At 38.3% G+C, this 18,314-nt stretch overlaps 1 protein-coding gene across 4 annotated transcripts in view; it reads left to right on the top strand.

Moving 5' to 3' along the window:
* Positions 1–18,314, top strand: part of FNIP2 (folliculin interacting protein 2) — a 49,361-nt gene that overhangs the window by 23,185 nt on the left and 7,862 nt on the right. For 2 of the 4 annotated variants that reach the window (XM_082759699.1, XM_082759697.1), the window contains exons 3-16: positions 1,377–1,508; positions 2,410–2,510; positions 2,593–2,664; positions 3,340–3,440; positions 3,582–3,671; positions 4,785–4,856; positions 5,472–5,601; positions 9,361–9,562; positions 10,129–10,217; positions 10,965–11,111; positions 11,234–11,403; positions 14,410–15,733; positions 16,419–16,575; positions 17,715–17,915. In XM_082759699.1, the coding sequence (XP_082615825.1) occupies positions 1,377–1,508; positions 2,410–2,510; positions 2,593–2,664; positions 3,340–3,440; positions 3,582–3,671; positions 4,785–4,856; positions 5,472–5,601; positions 9,361–9,562; positions 10,129–10,217; positions 10,965–11,111; positions 11,234–11,403; positions 14,410–15,733; positions 16,419–16,575; positions 17,715–17,915 (2,988 nt within the window). The remainder of the gene's footprint in view (positions 1–1,376; positions 1,509–2,409; positions 2,511–2,592; positions 2,665–3,339; positions 3,441–3,581; positions 3,672–4,784; positions 4,857–5,471; positions 5,602–9,360; positions 9,563–10,128; positions 10,218–10,964; positions 11,112–11,233; positions 11,404–14,409; positions 15,734–16,418; positions 16,576–17,714; positions 17,916–18,314) is intronic. The other 2 variants (XM_082759700.1, XM_082759698.1) reach the window with 1 other exon arrangement.

Genomic DNA, 18,314 nt, shown 5'->3' with positions numbered 1-18,314 from the left:
TACAAAATACAAAAGGAGTGCAGGAATGGGATAAAATATAGAAGAACAAGACTTTTATGCCGGGAGGTTTATTTTAAATCAACAGGGATGTTCTACCATTACTGTACTCTAAGCTTACAAAAAGTACAGATTGTCTGTTCCACTTTTTTTTTGCTCACTCTTCCCTCTTCCTGTTTCTGCATCTCTCCTTTTGCTTATTTCATCTCCTTATTATGATTTGAGTATTCTAAAGCTTACTGCAGTTATTGCAGTGTAGTTTTTATCTGAAAAAAATCAGTTTTGTGGAATATTGGATTCTATTTTAATTTCCTGTTACAGTTCCTTTCCCAAAATAGAGGACATAAATTTGGCTGTGTTGCACTAGCCTCTTGGTTATTATAAATTCTTTTTGTCTGCTGCTTTCTTTTCTGTAAAGTGTTATCCATGGTTACCTTGGTCACGTTAAAATCTATTTAACTTGAACTCTGCTTGTGCGTGTTTCCGGTGAGTTACAAGCTCGTACAAAAAGATCTGTTAAAATGTATTTCGTTCTGATATGCACTGAAGGAATGGAGGCTTCCATTAATGCACATTAAGTACATGTTCAGTAAGGGATTTCAAATTTCTTAAATGTGTAAGGTTAAATAGTGTGTGATGGTCTTAAGGCTATATAAGCAGTCTTCACTGAAGGTTAGTTTTGTTAAATGAGTTAAATGCAGCATTTCTAATGAAAGATGTATAAATAGTATTAATGTAATATTTTCCAAGGCTTCCCTTCCGTCTCTGGTCAGTTCTACAATGTTATTAAACATAGTGACTTGAGAGTAAACTTTCCTTATATCCAGATGACTTTTAATTAGCTTGTCTTTTGCAACTCCTACTCGGGTTTAACTAATGGATTTTATAACCCGCTAGCTCTACCAAATGATGCATTATTTATTCCTTGATTTTGTTGGCTGTTCTTCTAGTTAAGGATCTGATAATCAGTTAGGAAGCAAAAATATGTGGCTTGACTAATTGTGCAAATGGTTACAGAAATTGATTTGTAAGCAGCCTATAGACAAGATTTGTTTACGTAAACTTTGGCAAATGTTACTCACCATGTGTTTGTAACAATTGGGGATCATCTTCCAGTAGAACTTTACCTGACTAATTACTCTGTGATATTGTTGAAACTTGTCTGAGGATCTAAATGTGAGTAATTCTGTATTTATTTTGTCATACTAGCCTTTTTTCTTATAGAATCAATACATGTGTTTTGAACCAAATAAGTGTTTGATTCTGTCGCTGAACTATATTTTAAGAAAAATCTTGTCATGCTGTTTTTATGGATGAGAATCTTATTTTCGTAATTATTTTATTTTTTATATTGTTCTTATTGCTTTGTTTTGATACAGAAAATGGCAGAGGATGCTGCTGTAAAGGCTTCTGTCAAGAACTGCCAAGCAGGCAATGGGAACAATATTTCTTCCCATAGCCCCTCGATAAGCTGTTTGCAAAATATCAAAGAGCAAATACCGAAGTACCAGGTAATGTTACTTTATTACTTCTATATATCTGTCTTACTGAAGAAGTCTTAACTTACATGTGCTGCATCCCTAGTTACAATTCTAGTATTTTCAAGTTAGGGTAGATAACTCAAGATTCTGATTATATTTAAGGTGTTGTAGAGTAAGTATACATGGGCACATCTTAAGCTTTTATTCTATGTTGACCTCTTTGAAAGCATTAGAAAATAATAGCATTAACAACTCTGAAAGTCAAAAGCACTAAACAGTTCCCTCTTCTAGTTATAAACATGACTGTCAATCATATCAGTTCAGTTCTGAAGAAGCTATTGGACATGGTAGGTGAGAGGGACTAATGTCTCATTGTAACGTGAAACTTCTAAGAACAATTTTAGGATACTCTGGCTGTCTGTGAAAGCATGACCGTTTTATCTAGAAAAAATACAATTTGAAGTATCTATAGAACAAGGTAGAAGAAAAATTGTATACAAGTAGAAGGTAAATCAGTTCCTTCAGAATTGATAACCTCAATATTTGTTGTTCATGGTTAGTCTTTTGAAACATAAGAAGAAATTGTCTTGATCATTCTTAGAAATGCAGTCTTCACAAATTATTTTCCAATAAAAGATGCTTCTGAGAAGTTTTCTGTAGGGGCAGAAAAGGAGAACTTAGAAATTTGACTTGTGAAGATAGTTTAATGCTTGTAGCAGTGTTTCCTCTAGTGAGCAAAACCAACTACATCTTCCAGCTGTCCTTGCTTGTACTTGCATTTAGTGTGTCAGAACCACACAGGATCATATTTGGCATGAAAAAGCAGAATGTATTCTCCATTCAAAATGCAGCACTATGTCACTATTTTCAATTGAAATAGTATGTCAAGTCATTACTGACTTTTGCTTTTCCTTTCTTCTTGTCTGTGTAGTACACTAGACCAGCCTCTGATGTCAACATGCTGGGAGAAATGATGTTTGGCTCGGTGGCAATGAGTTACAAAGGTTCCACCTTGAAAATCCACTACATACGGTGAGTGTCCTTTTCTGTGATGTGCTCTCTTGTCAAGCACTTGGAACTGATGACTCACTGAAATGACTGTTTATCCTTTCAGCTCTCCCCCTCAACTGATGATAAGTAAAGTCTTCTCAGCCAGGGTAGGAAGCTTCAGTGGAAGCAACAATAAGTAAGAATGTCTCTCTTCTTCCCCTCCATACCCTCCCACCCTCGTTCTCCAATACAGTTGTCTTTCATTTTTTTTCCTTTTGTAGGCCTTCTGTCACTGCTTTAAAATTTGACTTAGCTGAAGTGGAAAGGTCTAGCCGAAAATTGGAAATGAAGGCTGAAATGAGGGCTTGTGGTTAAGTGTGAACTTGATAAGTCTCAGCCAGGACGTAGAAGAAGAAAGATCAGTTGATCACTTGAGTTTCTGCTTCTTAATTTGTCAAAGGCATGCCATAAACTTCAGAGGTTAGGTACTTTGGACATTCAAAACATCTATCCTTTCCAGCTGTCATAAGAGTGCAGCAATATGTTGTAAGAAGCACTATGTTTCCTTCAGCAATAGCAAAAGTTACTGTTTCTCATCTTTCTCTTTTCCTTTATCTCAAAAATGGGCAAGTTTGAAAAAACTGAATCCCATGTGTGATACACAGAAGCTTACAACAACTCAAAGAGGGAGTTTATATAGGGAAAAGAAGGGACTCTTTTCCTTTTAGTTTCAGAAAACCTACTGATCCTTTGAATGTAATTCTAAAGTTAATCTTCAGTTTTCACTTCATCATAAAATGAGTCTAATCTTCAAGCTAATACTAATGATTATTGATCAAGTTAGAAACACTGCCTTTTTCTCTTTTCTTAGCTTACAAGATAGCTTTGAATATATCAACCAAGATTCCAGCTTGGGAAAGCTGAGCTCTAATCAGAATGGTTTGGGAACCTGTCGCAGTGGAAGTAATTTAGGTAAATATTTGCAGGTTCTATGTCTTTCTGACAGTGTGACACCATCTGTTCCTTTAGTTTGTTTTTTTTTTTTTTTTCCTGTGCATCACCTTTTCCTTTTTTTTTGCATTGCATTTTCTCTAGATTGCTTTTGTTTCCTAGGTGTGTTACAGCTGTGTAGCAGCAAACTGCTGCAGGGTGTGTCTGAAGGAGGTCCCCTCCGGCTCATCCGCAGTGCTTCTTTCTTTGCAGGTTTGTGTGGAATGCCAACCGCAGTGTGACCCATCCATATGCACACAAATCCAGCTCCTCTGAATTATTACAAGAGAAACATAATTACTCTCTAGAAATAGAAAGGGCTGAGAGAGTGACAACAGACAAATGTGGCTTTATACTTAAAATCTTTCTTCCAAACAACTGGCTGAATTAATTGGTTTTTGTTGATTTTCTGTTTCTAATTCCAGTGCTTAATTTTAAAGACATTTTTATGCAGTGTGTTTAATAATAAATGAGCCCTTATATTTCTTAGGGAAGTTATGTTTCTTGCCTTGCTGATTTCTTGCTAGTGTGGAGGTGTACTGCTGATAATACAGCTTTTTCTTTTATATCGTACTAATTTTCTAAAAATAAAAAACCTGTCAAAACTACTTCTTGAGCTAAGTCTGAGGGGCTTTAATTTTTTTCAACAATATCAATTCCTTTAATTTTTAAAAACTCAGCACTGCTTTACATAGTCTCCTTTTACAGCCATACTGATGGCCCATGCAGGTGGGTAGATATTAGGCTTAATTATTTCATTAATTAAAAACTTGAATACCAATGCAGTTTCTTCACAGCCTTTGCAAATTTTGCATGCTCTACAATTTCAGTGACTGCACTACTAACACTTCAGTGTTGTACATCATAAGCTGAATGTTTCTTACCATGAAGCTGTGTAGATAATAAATCTCTGCTTGGGGAGTAAATCAGAAGCTTGAAGGACATGTTTGACTTCTGTTGTAACATTTGACTTGTATAAATTAAAAATCTTGCAAACAAAAGTTGAGTGACAGATGGTAGTACCACCAGTTCTTGCAATCAAAAATCAGATGCACTTTGTAATGTAGACTGTATTCACATTCTTAAGCTTCTTAGAGACACCTTAGATTGGGCCAAGTAACTAACTTCCTCTAGTAACGTGACATTCAGTATAGACCTAGTGTTTGCTACTACCTCTGCTCATGCAACACTGCTTATTTGGAGTAATGGTACAGGATGTAACTTTGGTGTTTTATGACCTTTAATCTCAAGCATTTCTTTAAAATGCTGACAAATAGTATAGTGAGTTAAGTAATATTTTCTGTTGATCTGTTCTGTTTGTTTTAGCACACAGTACACCTGTTGATATGCCCAGCAGAGGACAAAATGAGGACAGAGACAGTGGCATTGCTCGGTCAGGTATCTGCTGTTTCTCTTGTTTGCCTACTTTTGTAATTGTTACAGTTCTTTGGCTCAGCAGATCACGTGGAATTTAGGCACCTTTATGACCAAAATCCAAATTTCTTTGACATCTGCTAAGCAGTTTTCTTTCTGCTATTGCCGAAGACTTTATGCAAGAATATTTATAGTGATGCTCTTTGCTTACAGCTATTGTTTTGGTTTTTTACCAATCTATAAGATGGAGGAAGAACTGGTTGGTTCTCTAACTATAGCAAGGGAAGAGAAGAGGTGTTTGCACTGAGTAGAGAAAAGGTCAAGAGACTGAGAGGTATATCTAGTGTAATGAGAGAGCAAACACATCTTATGGCAGAATGCTTTTGATAAGAATAAGATTACTTTTAGTATGTTGTAAGAGGAAAGATCCCTATCTTTATAAGAAAATAGTACTCTATGGCAAGAAGAATTTTTTAAAATAATTGTGCCTCCAGTTGTAAGCAAGTTACATGAAAACTGCTCTAATTCTTTTACAAAGAGCAGCAAGCAAGAACAATGTTTATGTGAACTTGTTCCCTGTCAGTGTGAAGAAAAGCATTTGACTGGCACTCAGTATGTATTTTCTTCCTTTTTTGATAGCATCTCTCAGCAGTCTTCTGGTCACTCCTTTTCCATCTCCAAGCTCTTCATCATCATCTTCTAGCAGCTATCAACGTCGCTGGCTCCGAAGTCAGACAACTAGTTTAGAGAACGGAATAATTCCAAGGTGGTGAGTGAAACACCTTTCTGGTTACAACAGCTGTTTGGCAATAATTTAAGCAGAGTTTAAGCCTCTTTTATTTAAAAGCATGAATTCTGTCATAAATACTGTCAGTTCATTCTGATTTCTGTGCGCGTTAGGTAAGATTGCCAGTATGAGGGAAGATCGAGTTTTGGCTGAGTGTGAGCTACAAGGCCTGATTTGACATACTTACTGAATGTAGAGTCTGTCTAAAGACCCCATCCTGAAAAGCAAATTAAACTTTCCTCTATTTCTGAAGGAGCAGAGCAGCCTGTTGAGATGAAAGACGGTAACAGCACCACTGCCATAATAACAGTATACCACGATGGAGTCTTGACTAGTGAGCAATTACTGAAATTGTAGAGTAATAGCCCATGACAACTCTCTTGGCTAGCACTGGGTGTTCCTGATGTGACTTCTGCCAAAACAGGAAGAAAAAAAGAGCTGTGATCAAAAAGCTTGGCTTCTGTTTTGGAATTTTATTAGCTTTTGTAGCTCAATAGCATAACAAAGCATGGAATGCAGCAGACCTTTTGTAGCTAATAAGCAAATTTTTCTGTTGTCAGCTGCAAAATAGTGAATGGGTCTTGATTGTCTGCTCATATGTACTCATCCACCTGCACCAAGAAACCATATGGAATTAGTGGAGGACTACAAGAAACTTGTACTGTGTGGCCTGTGTTACTCTTCACTGTCTTCGGTTAGGAGAACCTTAGAAACTGCCAGTTGAAATATGTGGTCTACTTTAAAAAAAATAAAATAAAATACCGCACTATTTTTGATAAGCCCAATTTCAAATGTTATAATTCTGGCTCAACATCTTTCCCTAGTGTCAACAATTGAACATTTTCCCTGGGTATTTTTGCAGAATCATTAACATGAATCATGCAGTTGCACTTATGTAGTGGTCATGATTTCTAAATCATTCTGACAGTTGAAAATGAGTTAGTAAACTTTTTGCTTTCAGTAAATGGAAATAGTCTAGTTTCGTAAAGAAATAAGACAGTGTGTGAAAATGCTAAAACACTGAGAAGGAAATAATGTAATTTCAGGCAAATTAAAGTAGCAGCTGCATTTTGACAGTTAAAAGTTCTTTGAAGTGTTATGAACGTAACAAATTGTTTTTGTTTTGTTTTACAAAACAAATACGTTTTGTTTTGGAAAGTAGCTGTACTGGGCTTCTAATTCACTGCGGGGAATAGCTTGTCTCTTTTCCTCATGGGAGAATCCATGCTGAGGAAAGATCTTGGAAACAGGGCATTATTAGTTCTGCTGTTTAGAACTCCTTTTGGTTTGGGGTTCTTTCTGAGCCGAATGGCCCCTTCAGATGCTTGTTTTCTGATGCTTGCTGGAGAAGCAGTAGGTTTCTGGTTGAATTACTTCAATGACAGCAGAGCTTGCACTCTGTTTGTACAGCCAAGACTCCACCGTTTTCATGACTAATGTTTTAGGCCAGTAGCTCAGAGAAAATGAGATGTATAGCTGGAACTTCATGTAGTCAGTTGGCAGCCAAGCTAGATTAGCAGCTTTGTTGAAAAGGCTTTTCTTGCAGACCGCTGTTTTTCAAATTCTGTTCCTGAGAAGCAGTACAAAAACTTGTCATGTTTCTTAGATGCTGACTGACCCATCCTTTCCAAACTTCCTTGGGAATTTGTCTCTGCATGCAAGTTCCTGAAGTTCAAATGAGGTTGTGTTTTTGTCTTGAACTCTGTTTTCCCACAAACTGTTTTTGCTGGGGTTTTATTGTTTATTTTTTCCTGTATTTCTGGACTTGTACCTCTATGATGAGAAACTTGTGTGCATAGTTTTGTTAAACCAATTAAACTGTAAAGCGCTTATTTTTAGACTAAACTTAGAATGAAAGTTAAGGATTTGGACTTTCCTCTTGGTAATTGCTTCATAGGGGCTTACAAATGCCACAGGTTTCATTTCAAGATAATTCTGATACAAGAAGCTTTCAGGAATTTAATTACCACTGACTGATATTGCAGACTTAATTCATGAGAAAAGTCCAGAAGCAAGCTGTTCCTCTGAGCTGCTGCTCTGGATGTGTCCCTTTTGTGTTCCTACAGCTTTTTCTTGTCTGTGCTTACCACTCGCTCCTTATAGTTCCTCAATGTGGACTGAAAGCCATTTTTCCTTTTGAAAGGAATACTTTAATTGAAAAATGTCTTGAAGTAGTGTATACACTATTCAGTTAATTCAGAAACTTTAAGCAATAAAAATAATCTTTGCAAATTCAGTAATATCAATGTCTGTCACTGCAGTGCAAGTATTTATGGAAGAATAGAGAGGGGCTGGGAGTTGCCACCCTTCTGTACAATGACAGAAAACCTTGTGCTGGCAGATATCTGTAGCATCTAATTCAGTTGCCCACTCAAAGGACTAAAATGGAATTTAGATCAGGTTGGTCTGGAGCACATATAGTTCAGTTTTGAAAATCTCCAAGGAAGGGTCTCAAGAACCTCTCTGGGCAACCAATTTATGCTTTATTTTTTCTGTGAAGTTCTTTCACATAAAACCAGAAACTCCCCTGCTGCATCTTGTTTACAGCTAAAGGTTGAGTGAACCTGTTAACCTTGAAGACTCCACTTCCATTTTCTGGATAACTACCCACTGGTTATTAAAAGAACAATCAGGTGTCCCTTCAGGCTGAACACACCTAGCACTTTCAGACTTTCCTTTTGTCATGTGATCTGGGTTCCTTACCTTTTTGGTAGTTTGCTGGCCTTGCTCCAGAACTGGATACACTTCTTCTGAAGTGGCCTGATAAGCTCCTAGTAGAGGGGAATGATCACTTATCTAATGAGGCGTTGACTAGGAAGACTTCTGCCTAGTCACCTCAGCAGGTACTTAGTCTTCACCAGTGCCTGTGCACACTACTGACTCATGTTCATCTTGGTCATGTTGTTGGATGGCCAAGGCCTTTTCTGTAGGATGACACCTGAACAGTCAGCACCGAAGCCATACAGTTGCATGGTCATTATTGTTGGATTTCAGGAGGTGTCTGTTGGCCTGTTACTAATTAAGGTCCTTCTGAGTTTTCAGAAGGATACCCTACATGGTCCAGGCAGTGTTGCTGCAGGTGTGTTCTGATCCACAGGCCAAGTTGATGAAGATACGAAGCAGTCTTGATCAGCATCAATTGATGTTTAATACTGAAAGCTGGCAACACTAATAGAAGATATGTGGCAGAACTCTCCAGTGAATAAACAGAGCTTGGGAAAATAGTAATGATTACAAAATAGCCACTATTTTATTTTATTTTTTTAGCAGAAAACAAAGCACTTTAAATGGAAATGTATCCAACTGGTATATTTGTAGACATTGTTTTTAGTGATTAATAAGTGGTGACACTTTGTCTTTAGTTCATTTTATTTTGTAAATTTCCTTTAACCTTTTCTTGTTAATGACTATCTGTTGGTTTTTCTGTTCCCTGTCCTTAATCTCTCTTAAAGATAAATCCATAAGGAGGGTATCTGTAGTATTCTGTTTCAGAGGAAAGTGTTCACCCCAGTAATTGCTAGCCTCTTTGAGGGTTGCCTTACTTTTGATCTGTTGGAGCAAACGTAAGTTTTATCTATCAATATGCTGGGTATCCTCTGTTTATGGCACGTGACAGAAAAGTATTATGTAGGCAGTAGAAGGAAAATTATTCTTAGGTTTCCTTTTTCTATATAAAGAGATGAATAGAAGACTAGTCGCTGTTCTGTGCATAGCTAACTGTCCTAACAATCTGTCTTGTAGGTCCACTGAAGAAATGTTTAGTATGGCTGATGAAAGCTGTAGCTCCAATCCTGCAATGGTCCGGAGGAAAAAAATTGCAATCAGCATAATCTTCTCTCTGCCTGAAAAAGAAGAAGCACAGAGAAACTTCCAGGATTTCTTTTTTTCTCACTTTCCTCTCTTTGAATCCCACATGAACAAGCTGAAGTATGCAATAGAAAAGGTACAGAACACCGGTTTGGTTTGATGTGGAAATATGTGTCAAACAGACTGAAGTATTGTAGAATCATAGATGAAGAGTGGGAGAAGGTGTGTGATTTGAAGCTTCCCTCCCTCCTTACCACACAAAGTCTTGAGCCTAAGCCCCATGTTGGAACTCAGCATGTGCTGAAAAGAAGCTGTAGTTTTTTTCTAGTCAGAAGGGAAATAGAGATTTATGCTGTGTGGCTTTTCTTTTTCTTGTCCTCCGATTTCACTGTGAGTTTGTCCTGACTCCCTAGAGACTGTGGAAAGGATGGTATTCTCTTTTTTGTGCTGCCACTAAAGGAGTGATAACAAAAGTTTGTTGTCTTCCCCTTACTCTCTCAAATGTTATCCTGTCTCTCCATGTTTAGTTTTAGGAGTTGGTCCCTCATCATGATGTGGAGGGAGGTTGGCAGCTACTGCTGTCCTGAGCAGTTGCATAACACTTGGGCTAGATCTTAATTATTTTGACATGTTAATGAAGCTTAAAAAGATGAAGAATGCGAGTCCTTTAAGAAGTTGTTTTGTCTTTAACTCTTAATTAAGGCCATGATCTCATGTAGAAAAATAGCAGAATCCAGCCAAAGAGTGCAGGTTTATATCAGCCGAGTCATGGATGCCCTGGGAGAATTCAGGTGAGTTGATGGAATTCTGAATTACAAGGAGAGTTGTTCTAATGAACCTCTAAAGATATTTGTCAATTTCAATTATAAGCAACTGAATGCAGGGTTTTGTAATTTAGCTAGTTTTAAAGTTAGTGTGAATGAGTTTTCTGTGCTGGGTATTGGGTACATGTTTTCTGAGAGCTTAAGTAAAAGTAGCTCAGCCATTTTCAGACTGAAAATAAAACAAGTGCTTTGTTTTGCTCCTTTGTGCTTTGGAATGTCAGTCTTTAAAACCTCATCAAGAGTTGGATTCTGCTGATGTTTGTGCAGGCACATGGATTGTTATATTCAGGCAGTTGAGTTGTCTACTGTTAAGTGTAGATGCTGGACAGTGAAACTGACAGGAAAGTTATTGTCAAAGGCCCTCTTTTTTGGTACCTAAAAGAGGGAAGGTTGACAGCAGTTCAAGAAAAGGGTTACCTCCCCCCACCAAATAATTGGCACTTCTCTGAATAAAACTGCATAGAGGAATGCAAGAAAGGGAAGGATATGCAATTGAAGGCATTATGTTGCTGGTACACTGAATTAAATAGGCTATTTTTGTGGGACACTAGTTGGAAAACTTTTCTAGACACGCCAGTTTGCTTAGTCTCCTAGCTCCTACTTAAGTAAATTCATATATAAAAATCAATAGACAATAGAGAATAGGTTGCCTGTATTTGCAAATTTGAAATGTATGTATTAACATGCCAATTTTTGGGAATCTTCTTTGAGCAGAATTACCATCTGGAACCTATATTCTGTTCCAAGGATTGCAGAGCCTGTGTGGCTTAATATGATGTCCAACACCTTGGAAAAGAACCAGCTATGCCAACGTTTTCTTAAAGAATTTACCTTTCTGATAGAACAGATCAACAAAAACCAGTAAGCTTTTATTTTCCCCTCTACCCAACTTATTCCCCCCAAAAAAAAGTTTCTTAAAGGTTTGTGTGCTTCCCAGAGCATGTGGGCATGTTCTGACACTTGTGCAATATTCTTTTTCCTAGGTTCTTTGCTGCTTTGTTAACTGCGGTGCTGACGTATCATCTGGCTTGGGTGCCAACAGTAATGCCAGTTGACCATCCTCCCATAAAGGCCTTCTCTGAGAAGCGCACATCACAGTTTGTGAACATGCTGGCAAAATCCCATCCATATAACCCTCTCTGGGCACAGCTTGGTCAGTAGGAAATTGAAAGCTTTCACTGCATTCACTTCTTACCTAAGCTACTTGGAAGTATGCATTCCTTTGTACATAGTTAGAATTGGATGTGGTTTCTCTTGGTAGATCTGGACTAGGACAGCTGAGATAGTGATAACTCTTCTGCCACTGGCTTGAGGTACTTGACTGGTGGCGGAAGTCTGGGTGACATTCGATTTGTCTTGGTATAAGCTGAGCAGAGTTGCCAACAGACGTCTTGAATTAAGCTAAAGAGTATTTGGAGGCCTGTTAGTGTAGCCTAGGTGCTCAGTTCTTCACTGGTTCCTTGTCCTCCAATTACACTGCCTGGTTAAGTGGTTTTCTATAGAAATCTTAAGAGGGTGCAAACACTGTGAATGATCTGAGCAGTTTGGGAAGAATGAGGGGAAACATCCTGGATGGAGAGAATGTAGTTGAGACTGCCCAGACTGCCTTCATTTACCTCTTCATGGAGTTACCGTGGACACAAAGCAGAATAAAAGTATGGCAAGTAGCAGAGCCTCCATTCATTCAGAGTTATGTGAGTGGGCTTGGGACAAGATTTTCGCTTTATTCCAAGCTCCTCAGGTTGTTCTCTAACAAAAATCATGTAGCTTTTGTTATCTTGGTACAGGGAATTAAATAATGCTATCAAATGAGTGGGTGAGAGTTCAGAACAATGCTGCCAGTGGTAGAATCCTTCAAAATCTTTGTCTTGGCAGCAGGTGTGAGTTTGGTACCAAACCAGCCTTAACTTTCAGTGATATAATATATTGACATACATGCACACTAAAACAGTAATGTGACTTCTACACTGTGATGCTGGTCATGTTTCTTGCTTATTGTCTAGCTTAGCTCTCCACAGTCTTTAAGAAATCAAGAATTCTTATCTTGGCTGTGTAGTTGTAATAGAAGTTTCCTGTTTTAGCATGTCTTTAAAGACTTATGCATGGGAGAAATGGGTTAGACATCCAGGGAGAGAAAAACAGAAACTTGCTTAGGGTGTTAAGGATAGAGCCAGGCCAGGGTTTTTTTAAAAAAAAAAAAAAAAAAAAAAGCTGGAGTGGAAGGTGTAAGATAAGCAGTAGGTGTTGTGGTACCTCCCAGGAGCTGCCACTGGTTACTGGTCAAGAAATCATATCCTCTTTTTGCCTTCCCAGGCTGTGCATTGTTATCAGCACTGGCCCAGCTGATTTCTGAGTGGCTGAACTCAAAATGCTTACTGGTTTTGTTTGGTAGTTTCAAAGCCCAAAACCTTGTATCAGGTGGTTGCAGCAACTGATGTGCAAAGTAAGATGTTGCCCTCTGCTGGTCCCCTTCTTCAGAAAGAATAAATAAAGTGTCTGGGTGCTTTAAAATAGAAGTGACTTCCTATGAAGTGTTGTGCTGTACGTGGCTTTCCCCCTCCAGAATGATGTCCTCACTAGATACTACATATCAGTTACAATTACATAGATGCATTTGTAGGTAATGCTGTAAGGAAGACATACTCTTTTAAACATGAGCTTCAATCTAACATGCTTAGCAATAGCATGTTTTGAGGACCACAGTTGTGACATTCTTACTGTTGCATCAGTAATGTTGTATTTAACCATGCAAATGAATGCTAAGCCTGAATCTGATTTCTTTAGCAACTGTGCTCAACTTGAAAGAAAAGCTATCTTCCCATTTCCTTTCCAAACTGCTAGTCCTTGTGGCCCATCAGGCACTGAGGTTAATGGAATTCTACCTGAGCAATCTTGAGCTTACTTGGTTACTGAGGAACGAGTGTGCTGGCCTGTTAAGCCATCAGACAGGTTGCAAGGGTGCCCCTAACTGGGGGAAGAGAGCATAATGATGCCACCACACAGCAGCCCTCAGTAAGGACATAAAACCTAGAAAAATGTGTTAGATTAGCAGACATCTTATAATGCCTCAAACCAGAGAAATCCACTTTCAATGCGAGTGCTTATATTGGCTAAAGGAAATTGAGCTTGTGGTGGCTGCTTCCCATCTGCTGGTGATGTCAGCCAGGGTTTGGTTGGGCAAAGACATTTGGAGGGTATACTCTAATGGGTATTGAGTGAAGACAGCTGGGTTAACTTGGTAATAGCCAGTTTTTGAGTTAACCCATCCTTGTCTCTAATAGTGTGTGTGAACTTTTCTGTACCAGCCACCTGTCTGCTTATTTCTCCCGGAATGTTGGGTGGAAACCCTCCAGCTGATAGTGTGATATGCTGCTGGAAAATAGATGGCTCTTCTCAACAAAGTAGCGGTTCTTCAGGATAAATGAGATGGCAAATAAGTAGTTCTAGGGAGACTTAGATTAGGCCCTAGTACCTACTTCTCATATTGCGATTGTGTTTTAATAATGAATGTTTTCTAGTCCTCCCCTACTCTCTCCTCCTCCCTACAAAAGTAAAAAGTTAGTGGTGTTGACTCCCAGTGCACAGAAGTGCACATGCCTTGCACAGTAAAGTAGTTCTATTTTCAGAAACACACTTATTATGCTGATACTGCACCTTTTTTGCTGTTTTGAATATCTGAATCTTAAAAAATGCAATTTAGACTTGATCTGTATGAGAATTGGTGTTTAACAGAAAGAAGAAAAAGTGAATGCAATTTAAGAGAATATTTTGGGGGGGGGGAAACTAGTACAAAATTAGAAAACAGTATCATGGGCTTCAGAGCTTTGGATATATACTCTTCAGCAACTGTTGTGTCAAATTCCAAGTGATAATATCTTGTAAATGTTATTAAAAACCTGTAATCGATTTGAACTACAAGAAACTGAGTAGTAACAGTCAAACCTTCACAAGGACACCAAAACCTTTTTGGATGTGGGTCAGATATAAGAAATGTCAGGAGACTTCTTCTGTTCTTCTGGTATTTTAAACTTCTATGAATTAACCATGAAAAATGAACTGTCTGCCTGCAGTGAATGCTGTTTTAAAATGTGTTGAATATAAGTGGTATAGCTTATTACAGCCATGTATAAGCATGTGAAATTCTTGTTTTCCTGTCTAGGTGATCTCTATGGTGCCATAGGTTCTCCGGTTAGGTTGACTCGAACTGTTATTGTTGGAAAACGTAAAGAGTTGGTGCAGCGGTTGCTCTATGTCCTAACTTACTTCATTAGATGCTCTGAGCTACAAGAAAATCAGCTGACTTGGAGTGAAGTGCTTGGAGAAGGAGAACAAGTGCTAAATGGAAGCAAGATCACAACTGCACTAGAAAAGGGAGAGGTAGAGGAGTCTGATTATGTGGTGGTCACTGTCAAAAATGAACCTGCTCTTGTGCCTCCAATCCTACCTCCTAAGAGTGGTGGAAGTAAGAACAACAGTATTGCAGGGTGGGTACATAATCCAGAAGGCACTTGCACTACGACAGATTCTTCAAAAGAAAAGAAAGAAGCAATAGGAAAAGTCAGTCAGAACTCTGACACAGCTGTTGACTGTCTAACTAGCACTTTGCATAACGGAGCAGCTGATGGTAGGAAAAGAACTGTCACTGACACAGGGACTGGGTCCTACCACTTTGAAGAGCAATCAAAGTTGGAGAATTTAATGGATGTAAGGAAGAACAAGAACCAGAATGAAAGGAAAGTGGAAAAGCAATTGTCTAGTAGGTCATCTGCTTTACCTTGTCCTGAAAGGTCTGGCCACAGGAGTTCCCAGTTGGAAAAGGTCACCTTTCAGATTGGAAGTTCTGCGTCACCAGAGTCAGACTTAGAAACTCAAAGGAGAGAAATGGAAGAGAATCTGAGGGCATTCAGAAAAAATCCAGAGGTGGTAATACATTGTGCCTCAAGTTCAGCAGATCTGACTGTGGATGTTTCCCAGAATCAAAAAGAAAGTTGCGAAGCTGCCTTTTTGCCCTTCAGTAAACACAGTATTTGTTATGCACAGATTCCACCTTGTGAGGGGAAGGAGAGTATGCTTAATAACCAACATATGGAAACTAAAGGAACTGAAATGAACTTAGGGAACACAGTATCTGGTGAACTACTTTTGTCCACTGATAACGTAGAAACTGTAACATTGCCAAGCTTGAAAGAAACTAGAACTTTATGCTCTGACAATCCGGAGAGCTATTCACCGGACTGTGTGGAAGGTGGTTCTGCTGTTAGAAAGGAGTCCCCTAAAGTAGGTGCTAAAGATGTCCCCTATGGGGATGCTGGAAGGAAAACCCCCTTCAGAGTTGAAGGGGACATTCCAAGGAATGAGAGTTCAGACAGTGCTCTTGGAGCCAGTGATGAAGAAGGTGATTGTTGTATTCCTGACGAAGTTCATCATGATAATGTCAGCAAGAGACTTGAAGAGTTTGCGGAAGTGGAGCTTCCTTTACCAAGGTAAAGGAGTTTAATTTAGAACTAAACAGAGTCAAAACTTGTGCAGTATTAGAGGTGTTCAGAATTTCAAGTCTGAAATCCACTGGGATCTTGATTGACTTCCTTGCAAACAAATCCATACCAGCCACTGGTAGTGTGTTTAGGGTTCTTGTTAACAGACTGGGGAAAAAAAATGCTGAAAAGGTACTGAAGTTTGGTGACAAAGGTGTTCTTCAAATGTTTAACAAAAAAATCATACTTTTGTTTGTATCGATTGCCTGAAACAGTGTAAACAATTCTGTCTGAGGACTAGCAATATTTCATCTTTGCTTAAACTGCCAAATACTAAACAGATTTGAAATAAATAAGGGCATCCTATTTGAAAACTTCTGAGCTTTGCAGGTGCATGCGGAGCTTGCTGATGCACATGTTAAGTAGATAGGAAGATTTTGCTGCTTGGGCTGAGTGAGAACTCACATTTAGCAAACCTGTTAACCACAGAACAAGGCCGGGGGGCATAGGGACCCCAAGCTCTGATAAAAGCAGACTTGCTGTTTCTGAAATTTGAAGGAATCAACACAATGTTAAATTTAAAAAAATACTAATTATTTTTAATAGAGGTAGGGGTAGTAAATGAAACTTTGTATTGATATCATCATCTGAATGGAGTCTGTCAAGCAAGAATCATACCTGCTTTGTATTTCAGGTCAAACACAATCAGCAGTCAGTGTGTGAAAAACTTTGGAAGATCGCTTCTGGGTGGCTACTGTCACACATACGTGCCTGATCTAGTGCTGCATGGAGTAAATAATGATGAAAAACTCAAGCAGTGTCTACTAGCAGACCTCCTTCATGCGATGCATGTGAGTTAAAATACTGTTCCAAGTCATAGTGTGAGTTGTTGCTATTACTGAGAAGCTAAAGCTATAGAAACATGGTGGTTTGTAGTTTAAATAAGACCTCTTTGTACTCGCCAGTCCTTAACAGCCACACCTGGTATGTCTTCTTCCTTGAAAGAAAACCCCTTAAATGACTGAGAAGCCTGTTCATGCAAAAATCACTTTTTTCCCCTTTATACTCTCTTCAGTCTTTTCTTGAAAGGTGAACACAGGGAAAAATGTTTGCAAGTTGAAATTACAAACAAGGAAAAAACTGACTGCTTCTTTTCAGTCACAATAGCAGACAGTTACCTTTATTTCATAAAAAATGGTACACAAGTTGTTGGAAACATCTTAGTTTACCACTTAGTGGCATGTGTTGCAAGGGAGATGAAGTCCTGTGGAAGCCTGTGTTACACTAGGCTGTAGCAGAAATGACCGACTGCGTAAAGCAGTTAGCTGTAGGTAAGATCTTTGTGATATTCTTACTCTACTCCAACTACACCAAGTAACTTAAAACGAATCTTTCACTAAAGGAATGTTAAGCGTTTAGTATTCAATATTAGATGTTTATCTAGTGAATGTCAATTGCTTCTTTCTATAGCAATCAAGAATCATCCTGTAGGAATGAGTTAAACACCGTCCAGAATGGTGATGTGTGTGCAGTTGTTTAAACACCAAATTGCTCTAATATGATATTGTCTCTTCATAAATACCTTGCTGTCATTGTGCATAGTGAAATCCCTTACAGTGAGTATAACCACTCACTGAATCAGCATAATTAATACTCTATTTGTTTTGGAAGAAACTTAACCTTTGCAGGAAGGCTGGATTACTGTTAGTGAAAAAATGTCATAGTGATTCTGAAGCACTACTTAAAAAATAAAATAAAAATAAATGCCTTAATCAAACTGGTAGTTCAGACTTCGACCTAATGTTACTGGATGTCAGCTCTGTCTCTGAAACTGGTATTCTGTCTCATTTTTTTGAGATGCCTTTGGTTTTCTACTGGACAAGCATTCATTTGGACCACTTTCTCAGAGTGAATAAAAGTGGAGCCTCGATCTAAGCTGTGAAAATGCATATGCAAGTTTTCCATAATGTTTGTCTTGCATCTCTTGCAGCATCCAGTGCTAGATGAACCCATAGCAGAAGCTGTCTGCATTATTGCAGACACAGATAAATGGAACGTACAAGTGGCTACCAGCCAGAGAAAAATGATGGACAATGTGAAGCTAGGCAAGGATGTCTTGGTCTCGAGTCAAGTATCCAGTTTACTGCAGTCCATTTTACAGCTTTATAAACTCAATCTTCCAGCTGACTTTGTAAGTAGCTTCAGTTTTCAGTAAAGAAATAATGGAAATTGTTTAAATCAAAAATGCAGAGTTTTGCACACTGTATTTTATTGGATTGTTTCAGGTATTTGTTTATTGGTATAGCAAAGTTGGTACAATGTATTTAAAAGAATGTGTGCTACAGTTCAGTTACAGGTACTGTTTTTAACTTACTTTACTTGTAATAGACCAAGATTAAAGTCAGCTGCTCCAAAATAAGACAGAACAAAAGTTGCTTAGGCAACTTTAGCATGACTGTATTTATGATTAGAGTTGTGTAGATTATTTTGTTTGTATAATTTCCTCATTCTCTACTGTTTGAAGCTTCTGCTGTTTCTACCATACCATTTCTTATTCTTGAGTTTTTGTGTTTTTGTGTTTTTTTTTTTT

The sequence above is a fragment of the Aythya marila genome, assembly GCF_965140915.1.
Source record: "Aythya marila genome assembly, chromosome: 4".
Lineage (NCBI taxonomy): Eukaryota > Metazoa > Chordata > Aves > Anseriformes > Anatidae > Aythya > Aythya marila.
Note: the sequence above shows the minus strand (reverse complement) of the source record. Positions and strands in the feature narration are given on the sequence as shown.